At 44.8% G+C, this 25,073-nt stretch overlaps 1 protein-coding gene across 1 annotated transcript; it reads left to right on the top strand.

Annotated features, from left to right (window-relative positions):
- Window positions 1–5,032: 5,032 nt before the first annotated feature.
- LOC126092130 (uncharacterized) lies at window positions 5,033–24,821 on the top strand. The gene is made up of 3 exons (XM_049907579.1): window positions 5,033–5,168; window positions 22,430–22,735; window positions 24,617–24,821. Exons 1-3 carry the CDS (start codon window positions 5,129–5,131, stop codon window positions 24,655–24,657), a joined length of 387 nt encoding a protein of 128 aa, XP_049763536.1. The 5' UTR covers window positions 5,033–5,128; the 3' UTR covers window positions 24,658–24,821.
- Window positions 24,822–25,073: the final 252 nt, after the last annotated feature.

The raw sequence follows: 25,073 nt of genomic DNA, 5'->3' as shown, positions 1-25,073 counted from the left end.
TACCTGGCGTCGAGACGGACGTCCCACCCCACCGTTCCCGCGGGGGAGGTGGACCGTGCCGTCACGAAGCCGCCACGGACGACGCAGTGGCCGCCTTCCACAGCGCCCTCGCGGCCGAGAGGGCCGCCATGAGGGAGGAACTCGTGGCTGTTCACCGCCAGCTGCAACAGCTGCGTGAGGAGCTGCAGGTCCTCAGGAAGACACCTACCCCCACCGCCAGCTCCACTGCGAGTCGGCCAGCGGGGGTCGACGCCTCCACCCAGACGGAGCCACCAGCGCCGCCAGTTGACGTGACGGGCGGCGTAGAGGCACCCATGGGCATCGAAGAGGAGCAGCCTGCTCTCCCTCCTGACGGGGAGGTCGAGCCGCGGGCACACGACGAGGAGACGCACACTGAGACACCCCCACTTGCTGCGGCAGAGACTGAATGCCTGCCGCTCCCTACGGAGTACGGCGTGCAGCCTGTGCTGCAGAAGGTCGCCGCGTCTCTTCGTGACGGGACATACCCGCACCTGGACAACCCCTATCCATTTACTCCACCCGACAGGACGAAACCGGCCCTTCTGCACCAGCCCTACGGACCAGTGAGGAACAACAATGCTCTTAGAGGACTGGTATCGAGGAAGGACCTGACCATCATCAACCAGCACCCCGTCTTCACGCCCACGGACTGGGAACACATCTTTGTGGTCTCAGAACGAGGCGCAGTGGCTGGGAAAGTGCTTCCGGAAGTGCAACAGCATCCAGCATACCAGCAATTCCTGGAGCTCGGAGAGAACCCCACCAATGAGAGAACGTACCAATTCATGGCCCAAAATCCGGATTTCTTAGGCGTATTATGCCGTCGAGACAATCCTGAGGACAATCCAAGCAGTTAGGCCAACAAATACAAAAGAGAGGTCCATGCAGGAACAGCAGCCACGCTGCTTACCTTGCCCTCACACCTGGCAGATGGCCCCAGAGATAAACAGTTGAGTGAGTGAGAATCGCAGAGCGGCTCTCCTGCGCGTGCGCTGTACGCTGCGTTTGTCAACAGTGTGGCCAGACGTTACTCACCAACGGCAGTACTAGGCCAGTGTTATGACGGGCCTGCTAGCGAAGAATCTTGATTTTCGCGTCGTGATTTAATAACAGCCAATGCAGGGTTCCAGGCTGTGCTCAGTTGAAATCCCGTATCCTAGTTGATGAGATTATTGGCTGTTCGGATGTGTATTGCTTCCTTACTGATGCAGTCCCAGAAAGATGATGCCAGGGATAAAACTTCCGTCTTTTCATAAATCATGCGATGTCCTGTATTCAGGCAGTGTTCCGCAATTGCCGACTCGTAACGGATGATTTCTCATCCTGTCCTTTCTCCTTGTCGCCGATTCTAAGGACGATCTCTTCATTCCTTTCCTTAACAGTCCATCTAAGTTTCAAAACTCTTCCGTAGCACCACATCTCAAATGCTTAGATTCTCTTCTGCTTCTGTTTTCCCACAGTCCAAGTCTCACAATGCTGTGCTCCAAGCGTACATTCTTATAAATTTATTCCTCAAATTAAGACCTATGCTTGATACTAGCAGACTTCTCTTGGCCAGGTATACGCTTTTTATCAGTGCTATTCTGCTTTTGATGTCCTCCTTGCTCCGTCCGTCATGGATTGTTTTGGTGCCTAGTTAGCACTTCATCTACTTCGTGGTCACCAATCCTGGTGTTAAGTTTCTCGCTGTTCTCAATTCTGCCACATCTCTTTACTTTCATCTTTCTTCCACTTATTATCACTCCATATTTTGTACTTATTAGAGTGTTTATTTCATTCTCCTTATTGAGCCACATAAACACAGATAAGTATTAGTTTTTTTGTATATAGTATGTCACATTCTAAATGCTTGAAATGGGCTACCTGTTTTATTTATAGATATAATCATATTGTAGTTTTCACTTATCGCATTTAGATTATGTGATACCATTTGAAATTTGTTTTCGCTGTCTTGTGTGGTAACTTGACCATCCGTGAATATCATGGTGTTAATATGTTTATTCCTTCAATAGCTACGGATGTCTGCCCCAGTAGCTGAGTGGTCAGCGTGACGGATTGCCGTCCTCCGGGCCCGGGTTCGATTCCCGGCTGGGTCGGAGATTTTCTCCGCTCAGGGACTGGGTGTTGTGTTGTGTTCATCATCATTTCATCCCCATCCGGCGTGCAGGTCGCCCAATGTGGCGCCGAATGTAATAAGACCTGCGCCAAGGCGGCCGGACCTGCCCCGCGAGGGGCCTCCCGGCCACTGACGCCAAACGCTCATTTCCATTTCCATAGCTACGGATCACGGCACCTATATAATGTTGGTTATAATCTACGCTCTTGTTTTATTCCTTGATTCGTTTGTATTTCACGTATTATATCTTTACCGGTTTAAATGCTACTTCTATGTTCATATACAGGCTTTTAATGACTTGGATAACATGTTCAGGGATTCATCTTTTTTGTATTATTCCTTGTAGCTTATTTCTGTGAATTGTGTCAAACGCTTCTTCATAACCCACAAATACTGGATGAGTTTCCAGATTAAAATCTCGTTTCTTTCTGAGTTATCTGTTTCAGTTCGAAAATATCGTCTATACATGATCTTCCCATTCGGAAACGTGCTTGCTACGCTATTAAAATTACATCCGAAATTTTTCGTAGCCTTTCATTTATTATTTTGCTGTACATTTCGTGTGCAATATTCAGAATACTTATACCGCTGTAGTTATACGTATTACTACTTTCACCTTTCTTTTATACTGGGATAACTTTTGCTATTTCCACTCCTCCCGTATCTCATATTCTTAACACAACTGCTCAAAAAGAGGTAGCATTCTTAATTCTTAAAGAAATCCTCTGTGTTTAATGAATTTGATATTCGTTTTATCTAGTCCTGGTGATCTTAAGTTCTCCAATTTTTTACAAACTGTCTTCAATTCCCTCAGTTCTATATAATATATTGCTTGCAGCTGTCCTTAATCATCTGCTTGATTGACTTCTAGTTTGCCTCGTGGGGTAGCCGCGCGGTCTTGGGCGCCTTGCCACGGCTCACGCGGATCCCCCGTCAGATGTTTTGAGTCGTCCCTCGGGTAGCGTAGTTAGTTTATGTATTGTCTAAGCCTAGGGACCGATAATCTCAGCAGTTTGGCCCCATTGTAACTTACCACCACCACTTCTAGTTTGTATTAGGTTGGTGCATATGTTCGCAGCGTTTTTCCATAAGTTTAATAAACGCAACAGATACACACAACACAGAATTTATTCATCAATAATATATTATCCTTCACTGTGTAGAACACTATGTCAACGCTGAGGTAACTTTTCGATTCCGTGGTTTTGGGGCGAAGAACTGGTCGACCGTCGATAAATAAATCCATAGCAAACGGAATGTCAGTATCCAAACAAAAACGATACGAAATTATGCCCCAACCTAATACTATGGTTCATTATAATGTGTAATTTAGTCAGATGTTTGCATTACATTTAAATTTAACTTTACCCCTTTCTTCTTTATTGATCTGTTTCATTAATTTTATGGTATATCTTGTTTCCCATGGATCCAGTTTTTTTAAGGTCTTCATATGTTTTCAAAATACACTACTGGCCATTAAAATTGCTACACCAAGAAGAAATGCAGATGATAAACGGGTATTCATTGGACACATATATTATACTAGAATTGACATGTGATTACACTTTCACGCAATTTGGGTGCATAGATCCTGAGAATTCAGTACCCATAACAACCACCTCTGGCCTTAATAACGACCTTGATACACCTGGGGTCGTGCATTATCCTGCTGAAATGTAAGGTTTCGCAGCGATCGAATGAAGGGTAGAGACACGGGTCGTAACACATCTGAAATGTAACGTCCACTGTTCAAAGTGCCGTCAATGCGAACAAGAGGTGACCGAGACGTGTAACCAATGGCACCCCCCTACTATCATGCTATCACGCAGGGTGATACGCCAGTATGGCGACGACGAATACACGCTTCCAATGTGCGTTCACCGCGATGTCGCCAAACACGGATGCGACCATCATTGTGCTGTAAACAGAACCTGGATTCATCCGAAAAAATGACGTTTAGCCATTCGTGCACCCAGGTTCGTCTTTGACTACACCATCGTAGGCGCCCCTGTCTGTGATGCAGCGTCAAGGGTAACCGCAGCCATGGTCTCCGAGCTGATAGTCCATGCTGCTACAAACGTCGTCGAACTGTTCGTGCAGATGGTTGTTGTCTTACAAACGGCCCCATCTGTTGACTCAGGGATCTAGACGTGGCTGCACGATCCGTTACAGCCATGCGGATAGGATGCCTGTCATCTCGACTGCTAGTGATACGAGGCCGTTGGGATCGAGCACGGCGTTCCGTATTACCCTCCTAAACCCACCCATTCCATATTCTGCTAACAGTCATAGGGTCTCGACCAATGCGAACAGCAATGTCGCGATACGATAAACCGCAATCGCGGTAGGCTACAATGCGTCCTTTATCAAAGTCGGAAACGTGGCGGTACGCATTTCTCCTCCTTACACGAGGCATCACAACAACGTTTCACCAGGCAACGCCGATCAACTTCTGTTTGTGTGTGAGAAATCGGTTGGAAACTTTCCTCATGTCAGCACGTTGTAGGTGTCGCCACCGGCGCCAACCTTGTGTGAATGCTCTGAAGAGCTAATCATTTGCATATCACAGTATCCTCTTCCTGCTGATTAAATTTCGCGTCTGTAGCACATCACCTTCGTGGTGTAGCAATTTTAATGGCCAGTAGTGTATATTATGACTAGAAGTTAACAGGTGAAGAAATACTTTTGGGTTGCAGAAATGGTGCTCCCAACCTCGTGGAAGGCCAAGAAGGCATTGCTCCGGTGGAACATGGCCGTCGTTTCCATTAAGGCTCCAGCAAGGTCACAGAGTGTAAAAGAAGCGCAGACGGAGCGATTCAGCTACCGTACCAGGAAAAGCCGTTGCGTCAGAGCACAAGAAGGAGCATCGGAAGGCGCCGAACAGCGGGAGGGGAAGTGTCGACACGCGAGGTGAGTCGTGTGGCGGCGGCGTCTGCGATATAAGGGGGCAGAGGGCTTCCGCGCCAGGAGCAGGACACACGCTGCGCAGACATGACGACAGCCGCTCTCTGCCTGCTGCTGCTCATCGCCGGTAAGTCCAGGCGTCTCCACGACGTTAACGCTGGTACTTATCCCCGATAACACACATCGTGGCACATACGCTGTGGCAGGCGCGAAGGAACTTGCCCCCTTTCTTGCAGCGGCGTACCGTAGGTCTCTAGAAGAGCGTAGCGTTCCAAAGGATTGGAAAAGAGCTCAGGTCATCCCCGTTTTCAAGAAGGGACGTCGAGCAGATGTTCAGAACTATAGACCTATATCTCTAACGTCGATCAGTTGTAGAATTTTGGAACACGTATTATGTTCGAGTATAATGACTTTTCTGGAGGCTAGAAAACTACTCTGTAGGAACCAGCATGGGTTTCGAAAAAGACGATCGCGTGAAACCCAGCTCGCGCTATTTGTCCACGAGACTCAGAGGGCCATAGACACGTGTTCCCAGGTAGATGCCGTGTTTCTTGACTTCCGCAAGGCGTTCGATACAGTTCCCCACAGTCGTTTAATGAACAAAGTAAGAGCTTATGGACTATGAGACCAAGTGTGTGATTGGATTGAAGAGTTCCTAGATAACAGAACGCAGAATGTCATTCTCAATGGAGAGAAGTCTTCCGAAGTAAGAGTGATTTCAGGTGTGCCGCAGGGGAGTGTCGTAGGACCGTTGCTATTCACAATATACATAGATGACCTTGTGGATGACATCGGAAGTTTACTGAGGCTTTTTGCGGATGATGCTGTGCTATATCGAGAGGTTGTAACAATGGAAAATTGTATTGAAATGCAGCAGGATCTGCAGCGAATTGACGCATGGTGCAGGGAATGGCAATTGTATCTCAATGTAGACAAGTGTAATGTGCTGCGAATACATAGAAAGAAAGATCCCTTATCATTTAGCTACAATATAGCAGGTCAGCAACTGGAAGCAGTTAATTCCATAAATTATCTGGGAGTACGCATTAGGAGTGATTTAAAATTGATTGATCATATGAAGTTCATCGTCGGTAAAGCAGATGCCAGACTGAGATTCATTGGAAGAATCCTAAGGAAATGCAATCCGAAAACAAAGGAAGTAGGTTACAGTACGCTTATTCGCCCACTGCTTGAATACATCCCGCCGGTGTGGGATCCGTACCAGTTACGGTTGATAGAAGAGATAGAGAAGATCCAACGGAGAGCAGCGCGCTTCGTTACAGGATCATTTAGTAATCGCGAAAGCGTTACGGAGATGACAAACTCCAGTGGAAGACTCTGCAAGAGAGATGCTTAGTAGCTGGGTACGGGCTTTTGCTGACGTTTCGAGAACATACCTTCACCGAGGAGTCAAGCATTATATTGCTCCCTCCTACGTATACCTCGCGAAGAGACCATGAGGATAAAATCAGAGGGATTAGAGCCCACACAGAGGCATACCGACAATCCTTCTTTCCACGAACAATACGAGACTGGAATACAAGGGAGAACCGATAGAGGTACTCAAGGTACCCTCCGCCACACACCGTCAGGTGGCTTGCGGAGTATGGATGTAGATGTAGATGTAGATCATTGACGTTAGCTTTGAGGACTGCAGATTTATGGAGCGTTTAGGAGTGCTTAGCGTACAATAATTATCGTTAGGGATGAAACATATTTACTTCCGCAGTGAACAAACATTTTTTAGGGTTCTGCTCTTCAATCGGTAAAAACGGACCCTTACAGGATGGCTTTTTGTCCATTTGTCTGTCTGACGGTCCGACTGTTAAGAAGACTTCTTCTCAGTAACGGGTAAACGCTTCATGTTCCATTTATGTCACATATTTAGGTCTGTGGTCCCTTGGAGGTGTCGAGATTGTAAGCTTCTAAGTCAACACAGCCAAAAAATACGGACATTTATGTCACATGTGTTTTGATACTCTCAAACTCACTCTGAAAATCTGCTACGTACTCCCTGTTGACTGAGAATCATGAAATTAGGCAAGAAGCAAGGTTTCACATCACAAGTAAACTAAAAACATTTGAAATAAAAAAATTTTTTTTGACATTTGGACACGCAGTTGCATTGATCGTCCGCCAAAAGCATACTAGACGAACATTACTGCATGCAAAAATGAAATGTTGTAGTAAGTAAATAAAATATGTTTTATTGAATTTTCTCTCTCTACAGACCTAAACTGAAGTCCACTGCTCCCTTCTTTCTGTAAGTCTGGGCTAGTCTCAGGAACTACTGTAGAGATTTTTGTACGTTGTTGGAGTTCCCGAGATCACTATCTTGTCAGTATCGATATCGACAACAGGCGTAATTAAGTGCCGACCGGTGTGGCCGTGCGGTTCTAGACGCTTCAGTCTGGAACCGCGTGACCGCTACGGTCGCAGGTTCGAATCCTGCCTCGGGAATGGATGTGTGTGATGTCCTTAGATTAGTTAGGTTTAAGTAGTTCTACGTTCTAGGGGACTGATGACCACAGATGCTAAGTCACATAGTGCTCAGAGCCATTTGAACCATTTTGAACCATAATTAAGTCGTTAGGAACCCTCAATGCGCGAGTCCTACACCTCCTTTTTAAACCGACGTCATTGAATAATATTTCATTAAAAGCTATCAATCCGAAGACTGTTTGTAACACTACAATGATTTCCTAGGCATAGTCCTAGTACGCCTTTGCCTTCTTCCGATTCTTCAAGTGATTTATCCAGCCTTTTACAGGGGGACCCACAGTTTGTTGTACAGCAAGAAATAAGAAAGTACTTTTTTTATATTTTTTGTCGAGTGTTCGTTTTTGCCGTGAGCTTTTTGAAATCTGACTGCTAACTAATGAGCGCTAAAGCCCACTCAAAATGTTCGCAAGTGAGTTCAGTTGGATTATTAAATTTAATGAACTTGAGTGTTGAATACAGCGATTCTCCCGGCAGTGGTCACAAAAATTGTGGTCTCTCGAAAAAATCTTTTGTGCCATCCTAAGCTGCTTATGCTTTACGCCTGATCCAGAAATATGGGTTTTGTCATACAGCAAATATAGTGTTACTGTAGCTACGCTTCTCGGACAAGGTGTCGGATGCCGCTGTGAAATATTCACATCTCATCTGCGCAAATGATCGCCATCTTCAGGTGGGGCGAAAGCACTGCCGGGCAGGGCTGTCACCGAAGCCTCCTATGTAAGTCTAAGAAGATAGATACCGTGTAGGCGTCAACACGCCAAATTCGGAGACCAATAGCGCAGGTATCCTGATCGGTAGCGGGGGAGACAGCACCTGCCGGATAATATTTCTATAATTTATACAGGCTGTGGAATACAACTTTAGAAGATGCTGAATTCTGTTGGTTAGGAATGCTTCAGCCCAACCGCACCTCCGTTCGGGTATTCCGTATGCAGGTATTCCGTATGCAGGTATTTTGTTTAGTTCGCGCGAAAAAAGGTGTGAAATTGCACCTAACACTGTCTTGAAGTCAGCAAACATGACCTAAACGTCAGCTACGATATGTGAAGCTTTCTGGGTCTCATTAATGAACTATTTTATTTCACACGATCAGAGCTTGTGAGATATATGTTGTTTCTTAGTAGCAGTTCAGATTCCAGAAAAGTCATCCCACGCAAGCACAAAATACGTTTCATAATTGTACACATAATGATGTCAGTGAAATACGTTTACAGTCCTACCCGTATGACCCGCGAACGATTTTATAAATTCGGTCTGCACCTTTTTCCCAGTCAAGTGCCACGCTAGTTCAGTGTAGTGAACATGGTGCTAATAAACCGTTCCCTACAACAGTGAATTGTGGTCCTCGGTAACTCAGGGAAATTGCGAACTAGTTATCTGTAAGCTAGGCTGCTTCATTAAACAACGCTTATCGATAGGTATGTGAATTTAGTTCCATATTGTCGTGTGTGTGTGTGTGTAGCGGTTATAACAAAATTGTTAACGAATTGTCAAAGGAGGTGTGGAGAGAGGTATACTAGACACTGGTTTCTGTGTTGTCTTGATCCTGTTGTAATATCAGATAATCGTCATGTTAACCGTGCACCTAATCATACAAGACCGCAACGATTGTGAAGGAGGTTTACGAGCGTGTTTGCGCTTTTCGTGGAAAGAAAAGTTCATATGTACCAAAGTTTCGAGCTATAAATTTCTGTTACTGTCAGAACTGGCTGAAAGTTAAAGCCATGACACCACCGTGGCTGTAAACGTTTATCAAAATTAAAAATTTATCAAAATCGTTACAGCCGAGTTTCGGCTTCTGTGCCATTTTCAAATGGTACTGATGACGCTTTATTTTGGCGTACCTGTGCGTCAACAGAGCGTTAAGCACATGAACACTGGTCGACAAGTTCGTCAAGAAACAACGTCTACATTGACTTTCTGTAAGACTATCAATCAAATATGTTATGAACAGGGTAACAAATGAACTAAATAAGACAGGTTACGTTACGTGACAGACCTCAAACACGTGGCTTCAATTTTCCTTAAATTCTTAGCGAATGGGAAATCCAAGATAAAGAAAGTGATCGACTCGAGAAAATGACAGCTCTACTCGTCCCCTCCACACCTTGCCAGCAACAAATCTTTCGTAATGAAGTGGACGTTACCAACCGTAGAAACTGCAGAGAATCAAAGCGCATACCACGCTGTGCGTAATTTTCATTTCGTAGAACAGCTAGAGCTTATTATAAATTAAACTCAGTAAGCATGTAGTTTAGTTTATTACTACTTCTTAAGATTTTCCAAGTTACACTAAAGGTCTGAAAATTTGTCGTGCGTCATCAGTGTCCGAGTCAATCAGAATCTGCATATACCTTTTCGTATTTGAGCAAGTATTGGAATGTGTTACGAGAAATTCTAATTTGTATACGTTCCTCTTATAACTGCAAGATGCACGCACAAATTAATTAGTTATAGATGTAACTATACACAGCCATTAAGTTATTGCATATACTGAAATGCTTTTCAATAATTTACATTTACAAATTTTTTACTCCAAAAGGTTAAGCGGACTTCTGGAAATTCGATCAGTTATAGAGCCTCAGAACTTTCCAGCTAATTATCGGGCGAAATGATACTGAGTCAGAGGAGTTCCCAAAAAATAAATGTGAGGTGTGTTTAGTTTTTCGACTTTTGTCTTACAACATAGTAAAATTTCCCGAAAACTTTTAACAGAACCATCGGATTGCAGCAATTTAAGGTACAATATATAGATAGAGGCACCTATTGTCCCAAGCAACAGTCAGACAGTATGTGTATGAAACAGTGGGTTATTGCATTTTTGGTTTTGTACTTGTTACAATCTATTCCATGAAGTGGCCCAGCTAAACAGAAACTTGAGGTTATAAACGAACGGAGAGAATTAATTCGATAGCTACTAATTACCTAGTTTACGTTACAGAATTGCTTAATTTGTCTGAATCCACAAACCAATTTAACATCAGTTTGAATCGCTGGTGAGACTGTACATAGTCGATATAAAGAACTCTATGGTCCAGCTTACCGTTAAATGTTACATTTGGTCGACTAGGTACCAGCGTGTGCAATAAATTCGTCAGAAATTTATTCTGAGTGGCTTTGCGACTCGTAGACAACACAAAACCACTGTTATACATTACTAGGAACCAACAACAGTAAATCCGTCTATATGAGGCGGGGATAAGGCCTTAATTAATTCACTCAACAATGAGCTCTTCTGGAAAACCTACAGTCACCAGTTTTATAAACAGTTTATTGGTACTACACAATACAGCCATTAAGTAAGCCAATGTCGTTACAGAAATATTTTATTCTGCAGAATATGACAGATTTTCTTATCGTTTATTGGCAGAAAATTCAGTACACTCTTCTATCCTGCCATAAGCTCCACAAGCGTAACTTTTCGACTTGTATTTGCGCCCCACGAATACGAGTATACTTATTCACAATTGGAATTTTCACATATTTCAGTTGTGCCTTGAAGACAGAACGTGCTTGTTACGAGTGTTACACAACATTAAGGTCTAAAATAGTTTCATTTTCCCATGCATCGAAAATTGTCCTGTTAAATGTGAAAACAGAAGCCCACAACTATCTCTGTTTTTCCAGTCACTTGTTGCAGAGGTAAACGAATTAGCAGATTCACTCTAGACAAGGCTGTTTACCCACAGACACACATTAATAGACTGGCAAAAATGTATCTTTTAGGGAACCTGACGTTTGATGAGGTAAGATGGCGGTGTCAGCAAGTTTGTGTATGGTACTGCTACGATTTTCTAGAATAAAGTGACATTGTAGCCTTTACGAGATGGTCTGATCAAATTCTGTATTTGAGCAAATATTTGCGTACTAGTGAGGTTAACACATACACTGTAGAATTGTATTAGGCGAAAGACACCAAACAGCATATACGCACGTTTACAGAAGACCTCAGTTTTCGAAAGAACACTCAAATGAATAAAGAAACTTGTTATCAACGACAAATAGTACATTCTACTTACAGGAGCAATTTTTTAACGAGCATATTTTTCGAAGACAAGCCAAAGTTGATCGAAACTGGTTAAAAACACATCATTAAGTTACGTCTGTTAATTCTACAACTATGAAACCCGCTAAAATGTACATAAACTATTTAATCACTGCCGATATTTCAGATAAGACAAACTGTGATGTAAATACTTAGAATTACATACAGCCGAAAGCAAAAATACGCAAGATATTTTTAGCTATTCTTACATAGTGACACGTTCCTTTCCTTGTATCTTCCACCTGCTGTACGAGAAATTACAACCAAGCACGACGCATCTATTAACCATTTTGTCAAAACTCTAAAGGTAACATAGTTATACCAGTCCATCCCGATTTCTTACGATTGTTTTGTCAGTAAATAAACGACTGTTTACAAGTCCTTTGCACTGGCCACCATATTTCTATTCTAAAGTTCTGGCTTCAGTGACATCAGTGGTGCTGAATACAGTATTGCCTGTCTAGTAACAAATGTCTGTGTGTTTACCAAAGAGCAAGAATATCTATGGAGAGAACATACAGAGCCGCAGAACAGAATTTTTGTAGTCAAGCACTTATCTCGGAAACGTCTGGCCGTACAGCTACATAGAAATTAGTCCTCACGATATTAACTCTTTATTAGATTGTGTCTCAGTATTTTCAATTTACAACGTTGCTCTTTGTGGAACTGTCTATCAAAAATGCCTTTTCCTCCTTTCGTGAATTTTGATTTGCATCCATAGGAGCAACCATTACGCGTCTTTAACGTTACTAATAACTAAATGAGTAAACAGGTGTAATATTAAAGACTCAGCCTTAATTCAATATATATGCAAACGGTGTTATACATAAATCACATGATTATTTCGGTTTGATGTTGATGACATGTGCAGTACGCTTTAACCCACATTCCTGAGTTGGCTGGGTTGGGTTGTTTTGGGGGAAGAGACCAAACAGCGAGGTCATCGGTCTCATCGGATTAGGGAACTACAGGGAAGGAAGTCGGCAGTGCCCTTTCAAAGGAACCATCCCGGCATTTGCCTGGAGCGATTTAGGGAAATCACGGGAAACCTAAATCTGAATGGCTGGACGCGTGATTGAACGGTCGTCCTCCCGAATGCGAGTACATTGTGCTACCACTGCGCCACCTCGCTCGGTGCTACGTTCTTGCTTCGTGCTATTTACTAGCGTTTTCTGTATACACTGGATTTTGAGCTACAGATGTTAGAGTTTGCCGTTGCACCTCATTTATTGTCATGGTGGCCACAAAGTGTCACTAGATTATGAGAGAAGTCACTTTCCAATTAGGGTATGTCCTCACATGAATCTATTACATCGGTTGTTTCAGATTTCTGGACGAGAATGAAATGAACTATATCAGAACTAACGCAAAAAATTTTGTACTCTGCTGTACAGTTGTAAAACTCGAGCGTGATCTGGGCACTGAAAGGCTGATGAGAAAATCGTTTCCGTTTTATTTTCACTTATGCTTTACCCGTTCCTCCTATTGCTGTGAAAATGACGCCAAAGTATACGGTAGAAGTCGATAAATGTTCTTCTTCTTCCGAAATTCATGGTCTAGGCAAAATGGTAAGCTGGATAATATATTAGATACTTTAATAGCAAATCATGAAATATTTGTAATCCGTACAATGAGGCCCAAACAATACATATGCTTTTTGAACAAAGTTGCTTTGTTTACCAGAATTTAAGTTGCCACTTAGACATGTTGTAGATGTGACAATGTATTTCTCTCAACACGATATTAAATGTAATTTTTCAGAAATGTGGTCTGCCCGCCGACATGTTGCCGCAGTTGTTTCGATTACACTTGAGGAGTTTCGTTGGGAAGCCCTTGCACATGCACCATACTGTTCCTATCTCTCCCCATGCAATTTCTATATTTTTGGAGGCTCGAAGAAAGAAGTTCGTGTCCGTAGATTTGCTTCGGACGAATAGGTGCACACCTACGTACAATAATGATTTCTTAGGGAACATAAATATTTTTCCATTAAGACACTCACCGTTTTCACAGAGGGATTACTTTTGAAATACAAACAGTTTACTTAGTTTTTCCCACGTGACTCGATTTATAGGATGGTCAGTTGCAGACTGGAAAGCATCTAAGGGTATTGCACGGTTGCTTGTGACGAGAAATAATTGCTAAGAAAAGAAATCTATACGCTGCGCCTTTTCCGAGAAAATTGTCTTAGAAGTCCGCCTATCAGGTCGTTGCCCGCACAAATTCAAGTGGCCCGCCAGATACAATTAGAGACAGTTGTTCTCATAGCGTAGATGACAGCACACGAGACTGCTCAGCATTTGGTTCAAATGGCTCTGAGCACTATGGGACTTAACGTCTAAGGTCATCAGTCCCCTAGAACTTAGAACTACTTAAACCTAACTAACCTAAGGACATCACACAGATCCATGCCCGAGGCAGGATTCGAACCTGCGACCGTAGCGGTCGGGAGCATTTGGTTCAGATTCGGTCGTTACTACCGTACTACGTCCTGTTTCTGTATCCTTCTCTTGTTCGGTTTTAGGAAACCAAACGAAGACTCGTTGGGCTTGAATTCGCGCCCGCAACGGCCTGACTGGCTAACTTCAGTGCATTATCCAGTCGGAAACGGCGCAACGTATCGAACAGTTTTCTTAACAAGAATTCCTCAACACAATCTACCATACAACTTCTTTACAAACTTTTCAGATTGCTTATGACTACCCTGTATATGTGCTGGATGTTATGGAACCCTCTCCTCTGCTGTACAGTTAAAGCAGTGTAAATAAGCGTCGCACAGCTTCGCTTTGAACCACGAGACGGGGTTAAAATGGTCTATACTCCTATACGGCTGATGAGTGCCCTGTAACAATCTAACTACTTTCCAGAGACCATCAGATTCGACCACTAGATCGGAAAACGCGCACCGCAGACAGCCACCACATATCTTCCAACCAGATTCTAGTTCCACATGCAGGTACCACAGATTATCAACTCGATAAGCAAAACAGGACAAGAGTTCCAAGGTGAAAAGGAACAGGACACTAACAAAACGCAACATTTCTAGTTTCCAAGGGAATAGATGTAATTTATTCGCTTCTATTAGACCTCGCCAAGTCCGCGTCGTCTATTAAACCAGCTAGCTAATTGACTCTTCTTCCGAGTACATGTTTGCACACTAAAGTGTAAGATTAACCTAGAAACTGGGAGCACACGGAAACGCTCCTGCGAATTGTTTCAAAGCTTTCTTCACTGATAAGTAAAGTAGAGACGTGTGGCATTAATAGCTGGGAGACCTCGAAGGGAGGTTCAGTCGCCTGAGTGGAAAGGCATTCCCCAGCATTTGCACCCGAAGGCACTTTTCTTTCGCTAAGAGTTGTGTGCCGAAGTTTATCTGTTAATGTAGGTGACTGTAATGTCTGTCTGTGTGTGTGTGTGTTTGTATCTGTGTGTGCGTGCGTGCGAGTGCGGAGTGTTCTTAGTGTTGGGTACCGGCATATGGTCTATTCCTCGCGAATAGCACCAAGGCGACCACCGAGCTTCACGTCCCCATCTTACTGATTGATCACAATCAACAGTGTCGCTTTCCCTCCCTTCTTGGAACACTGCGGAGAGGTTTAAAAATTAATCCAGGACGCCGGCTTGTGTGGCCGAGCGGTTCTAGGCGCTTCAGTCTGGAACCGCTCGACCCCTACGGTCGCAGGTTCGAATCCTGCCTCGGGCATGGATGTGTGTGATGTCCTTAGGTTAGTTAGGTTTCAGTAGTTCTAAGTTCTAGGGGACTGATGACCTCAGATGTTAAGTCCCATAGTGCTCGGAGCCATTTGAGCCATAATCCAGGACGTTGGCACAAAGATCTTACGCCATCGCCTCTCCCGTCTCCACTGCCGTAAAAGGCAGTGGTAAAACTGTTAGGAGAATGCGGCGTACCCGAACCAGCGGCTGTCTAAGCACTGCCCGCACCCGACGTTGCTTATCTGAAGGAACTGGTGTATCAACCTCGACACGGCCGTTGACTCTTTACTGATAAAAACAATTTATCGTGAGGCTCTCTCGCTGCCGATCTTGCACATGAGACCGTTCACCGAGGGCCAACGACCCGCCTGCTATTACCATGACTCCTGCAACGCATCGGGCGTAGCAAGGCTCGTCTTGCGTCTGGCCGCGCACTTGTGTGTTCACCAGAGGCCAGTAACAAAGAAACAAATCCCAAGTAATTAATAATCAATACATATGCTTGTCCAGTCCGGATATATTCTTGATGGTTCATTGGTGAACTTGTTATCACGTTATAAATTTTATTTTTAAGTGTCCGAATCCTGGTTAAAAGTTTACCTCTGATCGAAAATTCGAAGAGCGCGTAATATGTTGATTCCTGACATGATGAGGAACAGTATTCCGGAATCTAACGTCGGATGCGACCATTTTGAGAGAATTGACTAAAAGCTTAAGACAGCGACAACCAATAAATTCAGACCAAAATTCAAACAGTTCTTCCACTTGCTTGAGGAGGCATAGTCAAGGCAGGTTGGGAAACCTCCGGGGACAAAATATGTTTTCTGTTCTCTAAGTCCCGGCAGGCAGTCCTCGACCACTGCCCCTCCATGGAATTGGTATGAGTCCTATTTTTGGAGGTAGGAAGCGTGCCGGCGGGCGGACGCTCCAACGCCATGAAACACCAGAGCGCAGCTGCCCCAACCCCAGTTTTGCCAGATTTTTGGACCACCTGTTGCAGCAAGAAGAATCCTGACCGCCTTCGGTCAAATTAAAGTTTGTCTGCTCATTCTGTTTAACAGAGGACAGAAACGTCGATCACATATACTCGCCACCTTTCCCAGTAGACGCGCGGACTACGTAGCGTTGTTGAGCGAGACTACACTTTTCTACAAGCAGTCATCGCAACGACCATCTATCGTTATCTCGATCGCTGCCTCATGGGTTCAGCTCTCTTTGTAATACATTAGATTTCTCACAGGGATTCAACTTTTTCCCGCGCTTAATATCCAGGCGTCATTCAAGTTCGTCTGATAATTATGTTGATTTCTGTATTCACTCGTTACCATTTTTGTATGCCAGTAATTTATGTTGTCAGTGAACGCTACCCCCTGCTGTATGTAAATTCTAGGAGAACATATCCTAGTGTTAAACTTTAAGGTGTCTCAATTAGAGTTGTGTCAACTGCCCACTTTCCTCATTTCCTAATTAATTGGGGTAACCTACAAGTAGGAACGATGTTCATTGTCTTCCACAATCGGAACTGAGGTACATTTCTGTTAAATTAGCGGAAGGTGTTCGCCTCAAAAGACACGGCTGGAGTTGCAACCTGACACTACAGTCGTGAGCAGTTTACGGATGACTGCCCAGCGGTTACAAGCTGCCGATCAACTGCGGGATTTTGCGAGCTCGTGGTCACTCCTTGAAATTTATTTTTAACCATCAACTCCTTCAGCCACTCAGCCTCAGCTACAGAATTCCAGTCGTTTCTCGTTCCCACTACTAGCGCAAGTCCGTACGCAGCTGTTTTGCGCCGAAGGTCTTCAAAGCGTATTTCCAACAGTTTCTGGCAAATAAGTGCCACCATGGAAAAATCACTGACTACTAAGCCATCGCAGTATTCCCCAACTACGACCCACTTAGAACGATTAGACGGAGTCTCACGCATTGTCTCCGGGCTGGGAAAAGCCTCCCTCCACTGGGAACTGGTGACAACAATAGCGTACTGAAGGAACCCAGAAATTATATGTTACGAAGCTACACCCTAGAGTTTTATAAAATTCCTGTAGCCTACGCTGATCAAATGTATCGCGACACCTAGTAGCGGACATTAACATTAAGCATTTGACCATCGTTTGCCTCTATGAAGGCTTGAACTCTGTTAAGGAACTGTCAGTGAGCTATCTGAATGTCTGTGGAGGAATGGCAGCCCCATTCTTCCTGAAGAGCCGAAAGTAGAGAAGGTAGTGATGCTCGACAAAGGGATCTGAAAAGAGAGAGACGTTCTAACAGATCCCAAAGGTATTCCATTGAGTTTTGGTCGGGATTCAGGGTTGGCCAGCCCATTTCAGGAATGTTCTTGTCCACACACTATTGTCTCACAATTACTGCTTAATGACAGGATGCATCGCCATGCTGGTATAATCATCATCTCCGAACTGTCCCTCTACTGTAAGGAGTGCATAACGCTGTAAAATGTGTTCATATCCTTGCTCATATAGCATTTTCTTAAGCCTAATTAGGGGATGACACGCTAACCAACAAAAATACCCCCATATCGTAACTCCACCTCCTGCGTAATTCAGTTGGCGCTATACAAGATGGTGGGTAACGTTCTACGTGCATTTGCCAAACCTAAGCCATTCCATTCGCTTACCACTGGTTTTATTGGTTAATCACTCCAAGTCCCCCTTTTCCAATAATTCACTGTCCAGTGGCGACGCTGTTCATACCACCTCAAACGTCGCCTCCATCTCCATCTACATCTACATCTACTTAGATACTCCGCAAGCAACCTCGCAAATACTCGTAGAGCGAGGGAAGAATGACTTTTTTTTGCCTCCATACGAACCCTAATTTGTCTAAGCTTATTTTTCTGGTCCTTTCGTGAAATGTACGGTCGTGGCTGTAGAATCTTTCTGCAGTCAACTTCAAAAGCCGGTTCTCAAAATTTTTTCCTGCGGATCCCGAAGCATCCCCGTAGTACTTGCATGTTATCCAAACCAATGGTAATAAATCTAGTAGCCGGTCTCTGAATTGCTACGAAGTTTCCTCTTAATTCGACCTGGTGGGGATCCCAAGCACTCGAGCAGCACTGGAACACAACGGGTCGCACTAGTGTTCTGTACACGGTCTCGTTTACAGATAAACGCACTTCCCTAAAGTTGATGCTGCATTCGAACACATCGCGATTGTTTTTCCTATTCATCTGCATTATCTTACGTTTAACTCTACATTTAGAGCTAGCTGTAATTTATTACGCCAGCTATAAATTTAGTCTTTGTCATCTTGTATCCTTCTACAGTCACTCAACGAAGATTCTATCCCGTTCACCAGAGCATCATCAACAAACAACCACAGATTGCTGTCACCCTCTCCGTCAGATCATTTATGAACATTGAAGAGCCGAAGAATCTGGTACACCTGAGTAATATCGTGTAGGGCCCCCGTGAGCACGCAGAAATGCCGCAACACGACGTGGCATGGACTCGGCTAATGTCTGAAGTTGTGCTGGAGGCAACTGACACCATGAATCCTGCAGGGCTGTCCATAAATCCTTAAGAGTACGACGGGGTGGAGATCTCTTCAGAACAACACGTTGCAAGGCATCCCAGATATGCTCAATTTTGTTCATGTTCGGGGAGCTCGGTGGGCAGAGGAAGCGTTTAAACTGAGAAGAGTGTGTGTCGCATTGTCCTGCTGGAATTGCCCAAGTCCGTCGGAATGCACAATGAACACGAATGGATGCAGGTGATAAGACAGGATTCTTACGTTCGTTTAACCTGACAGAGTCGTATCTAGACGTATCAGGGGCCCCTTTTCACTCCAACTGCACACACCCCACACTATTACAGAGTATCTACCAGCTTGGACAGTCCCGTGCTCACAAGCAGGGTCCATGGATTCCTGATGTTGTCTCCACACCCATATACGTCCATCCGCTCGATACAATTTGATACGAGACTCGTTCGACCAGACAACATGTTTCCAGTCATCAACAGTCCAACGTCGGTGTTGATGTGCCCAGGCGAGGCGTAAAGCTTCGTGCCGTGGAGTCATCAAGGGTACATCAGTGGGCCTTCGGCTCCGAAAGCCCGTATCGGTGATGTTTCGTTGAATGGTTCGCACGCTGACACTTGTTGAAGGCCCAGCATAGAAATCTGCAGCGATGTGCGGAAGGGTTGCATTTCTGTCACGCTCAACGATTCTTTTCAGTTGTCATCGGTCCCGTTCTTGCAAGATCTTTTTACCGCCCCAGCGATGTCGGAGATTTGATTCCTTTATTCACGGTGCACTCGTGAAATGGTCGTACGGGAAAACCTCCACTTCATCCCTACCTAGAGATGCTGTGTGCCATCGCTCGTGCGCCGACTGAAACACCACGTTCAAACTCACTTAAATCTTAATAACCTGCTATTGTAATAGCAGTAACCGATGTAAAAACTGCCCATACACTTGTTGTCTTATATAGGCGTTGCCGGTCGCAGCGCCATATTCTGCCTGTTTTACATATATCTGTATTTGAATACGAGTTCCTATACAAGTTTATTTGGCGCTTCCGTGTATGTAGAGAATAGTAGCTGTCCTATCAGACTTCCCTGGGGCACTCCTGATGATACACTTGTCACTGATGAACACTGAACTCTGATCACAGGAATTTGTGGCTTATGAAGAGCTGCTCGAGCACCGTACCCCATTCTTTTTCTTCTTAAGCACATTAATAGTATTAGCTGAACTGCTGGCAGCGCTGTGGAACTTTCGGGTGAATCGTTGCTATGATTTCAAGCGATGTTTTACAGCCACGCTCCGTGATTGTCGACGGTCCGCCGGCCGGAGTGGCTGAGCGGTTCTAGACGCTACAGTCTGGAACCGCGCGACCGCTAAGCTCGCAGTTTCGAATCCTGCCTCGGGCATGGATGTGTGTGATGTCCTTAGGTTAGTTAGTTTTAAATAGTTCTAAGTTCTAGGGGACTGATGATCTCAGAAGTTAAGTCCCTTAGTGCTCAGAGCCATTTGAACTTTTTTTTTTCTTTTTTTCTTTTTTTTTTTTTTTTTTTAAAGGTCCGTATCCGTCAGCACAAGAGGTTTACCTGGTGATGGTTTAGCTGTGGTTGTTCCTTCACGTTTCCACTTCACACTTACATCACCAACAGTTGACTTGGGTAGCTTTAGAAGTGCCGATATGTTCCATATAGATTTGTTACTCAGGTGGCATCCAGTAACTGCGTAGCGTCCGGGTGTTGGTGGACGTAAGTGTAACAGATTACCAAAGAAGCACCGACTAAAATTGTTCCCTAGTAAATGACTGACCTGCGGATCTTCTGCTCCAGGCGTCGAACTTTGATCCTAACAGCAGGTGTTTCGTGGCCTAGTAGGGAACTGATTTACAACAGAGTCGGTAGGAAAGCTACAGACAATAAAAGTCATGATAATCTGGAGAACTATATATTCAAAAATGCATACATAAAAGAGACGTAACTCTGTGAATTGTTTCCGTAAAGTATCACTCACAGAGTCACTGGCGAACAATAGAGTTGCTGTAGAACAAGTTGAAAGTAGCAAGTTCACGCACAAAAACGGTATTCAGAATAAAAACCAGTCCCCAGAGGGAGCACAGAAGTGAAATAACGGATATCAGTGTATCAAAAATAGCTAACCTTGTGTTACGCTTACGTTAAAAGTAACAAAGGTTGTTCAAAACAGGTTACCATGCTACATGTAGATCTGCAGCGCCAATATCTTGCGGCGCAGACGTAGAGTTTCAAATGGCTCTGAGTACTATTGGACTTAACTTCTGAGGTCATCAGTCCCCTAGAACTTAGAACTACTTAAACCGAAGTAACCTAAAGAAATCACACACATTCATCCCCGAGGCAGGATTCGAACCTGCGACCGTAGCGGTCGCGCGGTTGCAGACTGTAGCGCCTAGAACCGCTCGGCCACTTCGGCCGGCAGACGTAGAGGTATTAGAGTCGCAACCACTATAACTGCGGTGTGCGTAGTAAGTCTAAAGATGACGGATGATCGCGGATGGCTAATCTAGGCTGTTCCCAAGGTAACGGGAAGCACTAGCCACCAAAGACGTTAATTGCCCTACATTGAATCTTGCGAAGTTTACACCTCTAGAAACTGCAGCGGGATGGGCAGGAGAGCTGCTCCCCAGGTTTTTTTTAAAGACTCGGTCCATGAGCTACGGTGCACCTCCACGGTACACGAAAAGGTTCTTGTAGTCAACCTAACAGGAGTGACAGGTGGAACCGTTCCTGCAGTTGTGGCCGCCTGGGGTGACTGAGTTCCGGCCCTCAAGTTGGGTGACCTGGACTGGCGCGAATTCTCAGAACGCGGGATGTACTCGCTGGACGAAATTTTGAGACAGACATTTTTTTAATGCTGGCAAGTGAGGAGTCGCTCGGCGAAGCCCGAGTTCATACGAAATTTGCTATTAATAACTCATCTCAATTCTAAAGGAATAGCAATGTGCACAGCTACAATACTAGGTGAAAGGCTGTTCTTCACAGCTTTGGCTTCAAATGGCTCTGAGCACTATGGGACTTAACATCTATGGTCATTAGTCCCCTAGAACTTAGAACTACTTAAACCTAACCAACCTAAGGACATCACACAACACCCAGTCATCACGAGGCAGAGAATATCCCTGACCCCGCCGGGAATCGAACCCGGGCGCGGGAAGCGAGATGGCTACCACGCGACCACGAACTGCGGACTCACAGCTTTGGGTTACATCTAACTTTGGCACAGAAAGAGGAGTGTTACGCTGCCACAAAGATTTTTGGTCACTTACCAAACAGAATCAAAAGTCTGACAGAGAGTGAACCAACATTTAAAAACAAGTTAAAAGACTTTCTGAATAAGAACTCCTTCTACTCAAGACATGATTTTTTGATGTAAATTAATTATCTTAGAACTAAAAATAAAAACTTAGGTAAAGAAATGTGAATTATGGCATGTAAAGTAACCTTTCCTGACAAGTCACACACCATTACGAAGTGTCGTGTTCATGACCTGTGGAACAAGTACTAATGTAATCTGATCCCTAATCTAAGCCTATCAAGTAGCAAACAGCGGGCAGGCTTGTGCCATAAGGCGAATTGACCGGTGGTTGCTAGTAAGCAGCGGTTTGTCTGCAGCGTCGGCGAGCGTGTCGGAGGCGCAGTTCTGGAACAGGTGGGACGGCTCGCCCTGGTGGCTGAACCAGGACCAGGAGGCGACGCAGCGGCCGCAGGTGCGGCCCCGGCCGCGGCCCACGCCGCCCACGACGACTAGCACGACGGCGGCTGCGGCGGCGGGCGGCGGCGGCGTCCCGGTGGACAGCTTCGGCCGCGTGGCCGGCTGCGACTGCCCGGCGCCGCCGCAGTACAACCCCGTCTGCGGCTCCGACGGCGTCACCTACAACAACCCGCAGATCCTCGAGTGCGCCAACCGCTGCGGCCACCGTGAGTACAGTGCACCGCGCAGGCGCTCCGTCGCTCGGTGCCGGGATTCATTTGAGGATGGCGGAAACCGGCCGGTTAACACCGATACCGGTATTTTAGTTCCGAATAAACCTCCTCTTAGAGACACACATTGTTAACGTCCCTTGTCCGGAATCACTCAATCGGTCTGTTGGTGTAGGTAGTGTGCAGTACACCCGTTTACCATGGCGAAAACCGGCCGGTTAAAACCGCTACCTGTATTTTAGTTCCGCATAAACCTCCTCTTAGAGACACACATTGTTAAGGTTCCTTGTCCGGAATCACTCTATCAGTCTATTGAGGTAGGTAGTGTGCAGTACACCCGTTTACAAAAGCCCCTCCTAGTTAGCGAAATCTCGTCATTCTAGGACCGACGAATACTAAAGGACTTCTAGCATCACCGGGGTGTGTCAGCTACCGTTTTGTCTCTGACAAAATTTGTTTCCCATGACGGGGATTATTTCCCCTCGATGTTTTATGGACAGACTTTGTAATAAGTTACGGCACGTATTTAAAATGGTTCAAATGGCTCTAAGGACTATGGAACTCAACATCTGAGGTCATCAGCCCCCTAGACTTAGAACTACTTAAACCTAACTAACCTAAGGACATAACACACATCAAGGCCCGAGGCAGGATTCGAACCTGCGACCGTAGCAGCAGCGCGATTCCGGACTGAACCGCCTACAACCGGTCACAGCGGCCGGCTACGTATTTCCAGTTTCGTTTTCGCAGCGTGTACCTGGAGTCAGTCCAGACAAATATTACTCATCACGTCTTCTATACGACGCTCATTGTCAACGGAAGGCGTCCGTTTGCTTCACTTTCAAAGCAAAATGATTTTTAAAGCGGAGTTTTACGCTCTTATTCGATAGAGCGGAACCACATTAGTCTATTGCGAAATTCGTTTTATCGGTATGTATTGATAGGGACAGTAAAACCCGAAGAATAACCAGTACTCCACCAATGACGGCACTACCTTGGCCCTGACCGGCATACAGTAGCACCGCTGCTTGGTCGCTGCTGGAGTACTTGTTGTTCTTCTTGTTTTACTCTTCCTGTCAACAAATATCGATAAAATGAATGTCGCTATAGACTAATGTGGGTCCGCTCTGTCGCATGGGCACGTGAATTTCCGATTTAAAAATAATTTTGTTTGTAATTGGAAACAAACTGACGTCTTCCATTGTACGGGCATCTAATGAAACACGTGATGAGCCGCATTTAGTTGGCCTGTCTCCAGCTACACATTGCAAAAACAAAATTGCAATTATCTACATAAAGATCAGAGAAAATGCGCTTGTAGACTCTTAGGAGGGATGCCCTGCACACTTAGCTTCAAAGTCGTTAAGGTGCTAGCCTTGTATTCGGAAAGTTGAAGGTTAATATTCCAATCGGAGCATCCGGATTTAGGTTTTTCGTTATTTCGCTAAATTGATACAAGTGTTTGGCAGCATCCTGCCTTGAAAAGGCCGTAACTAACTACCTGTCCGACCAAAATTTGACGCCGACCGTTGTGCCCGAGCGGTTCTAAGTGCTTCAGTCCGGAACAGCGCTGCTGCTCCGGTCGCAGGTTCGAATCCTGCCTCGGGGATGAATGTGTGTGATGTCCTTAGGTTAGTAAGGTTTAAGTAGTTCTAAGTTCTAGGGGACTGATGACCTCAGATGTTACAGATGTCCCATAGTGCTTTAAACCATTTTGAACCAAATTTGACCCTCTCCCCCTCTCTCTATATTGATTATATTTAAAAGTGTCTTTCTTTAAAAGTACCTATCATCTATCATTTAACAAAAGCAAGGCGTTATGTAAGCAGCCTTCAATAAGTGTTGCTCTGGTACTGACACAATATTCTGGTGTTGCAGCGGTAACCATCAACTTCATCGGCCTGTGTGTGGCGGGCTAGCGACCCCTACGTCTCCACTTCTGGATACTTCCGTCAGCTGCCAGCACCTGACAACTTCGACTGCCGGCACAGCGTCCTCACATTCAGTTCTTTGAGGCGTCGTATTTCAACTGTGACATCTTGTTTACACTTACTATATCTCTAAAAATAAATTTCCTCTGCCATTGTGCTTATTTATTTATCCCAATACTGAATATACTGACTTTATGACAGAAACACGTCCAAAATAAACGATCATAGGTATTAAAAAGTTTATACTGACCTCGGGGATGATCAGTTTGTGTTGTGCAGAAATCCTGGAAAACCTGAGCCTGAGGCAGTACTGACCATATGAAGCAGCATAGAAGATAGGCTGAAAGGGGCTAGCAGTTATAGGTGTAAAAAAAGCTTCTGACAGTGTTGACTGGGTTGTACTC

The sequence above is a fragment of the Schistocerca cancellata genome, chromosome 1 (assembly GCF_023864275.1).
Source record: "Schistocerca cancellata isolate TAMUIC-IGC-003103 chromosome 1, iqSchCanc2.1, whole genome shotgun sequence".
Taxonomy (NCBI): Eukaryota; Metazoa; Arthropoda; class Insecta; order Orthoptera; family Acrididae; genus Schistocerca; species Schistocerca cancellata.
Note: the sequence above shows the minus strand (reverse complement) of the source record. Positions and strands in the feature narration are given on the sequence as shown.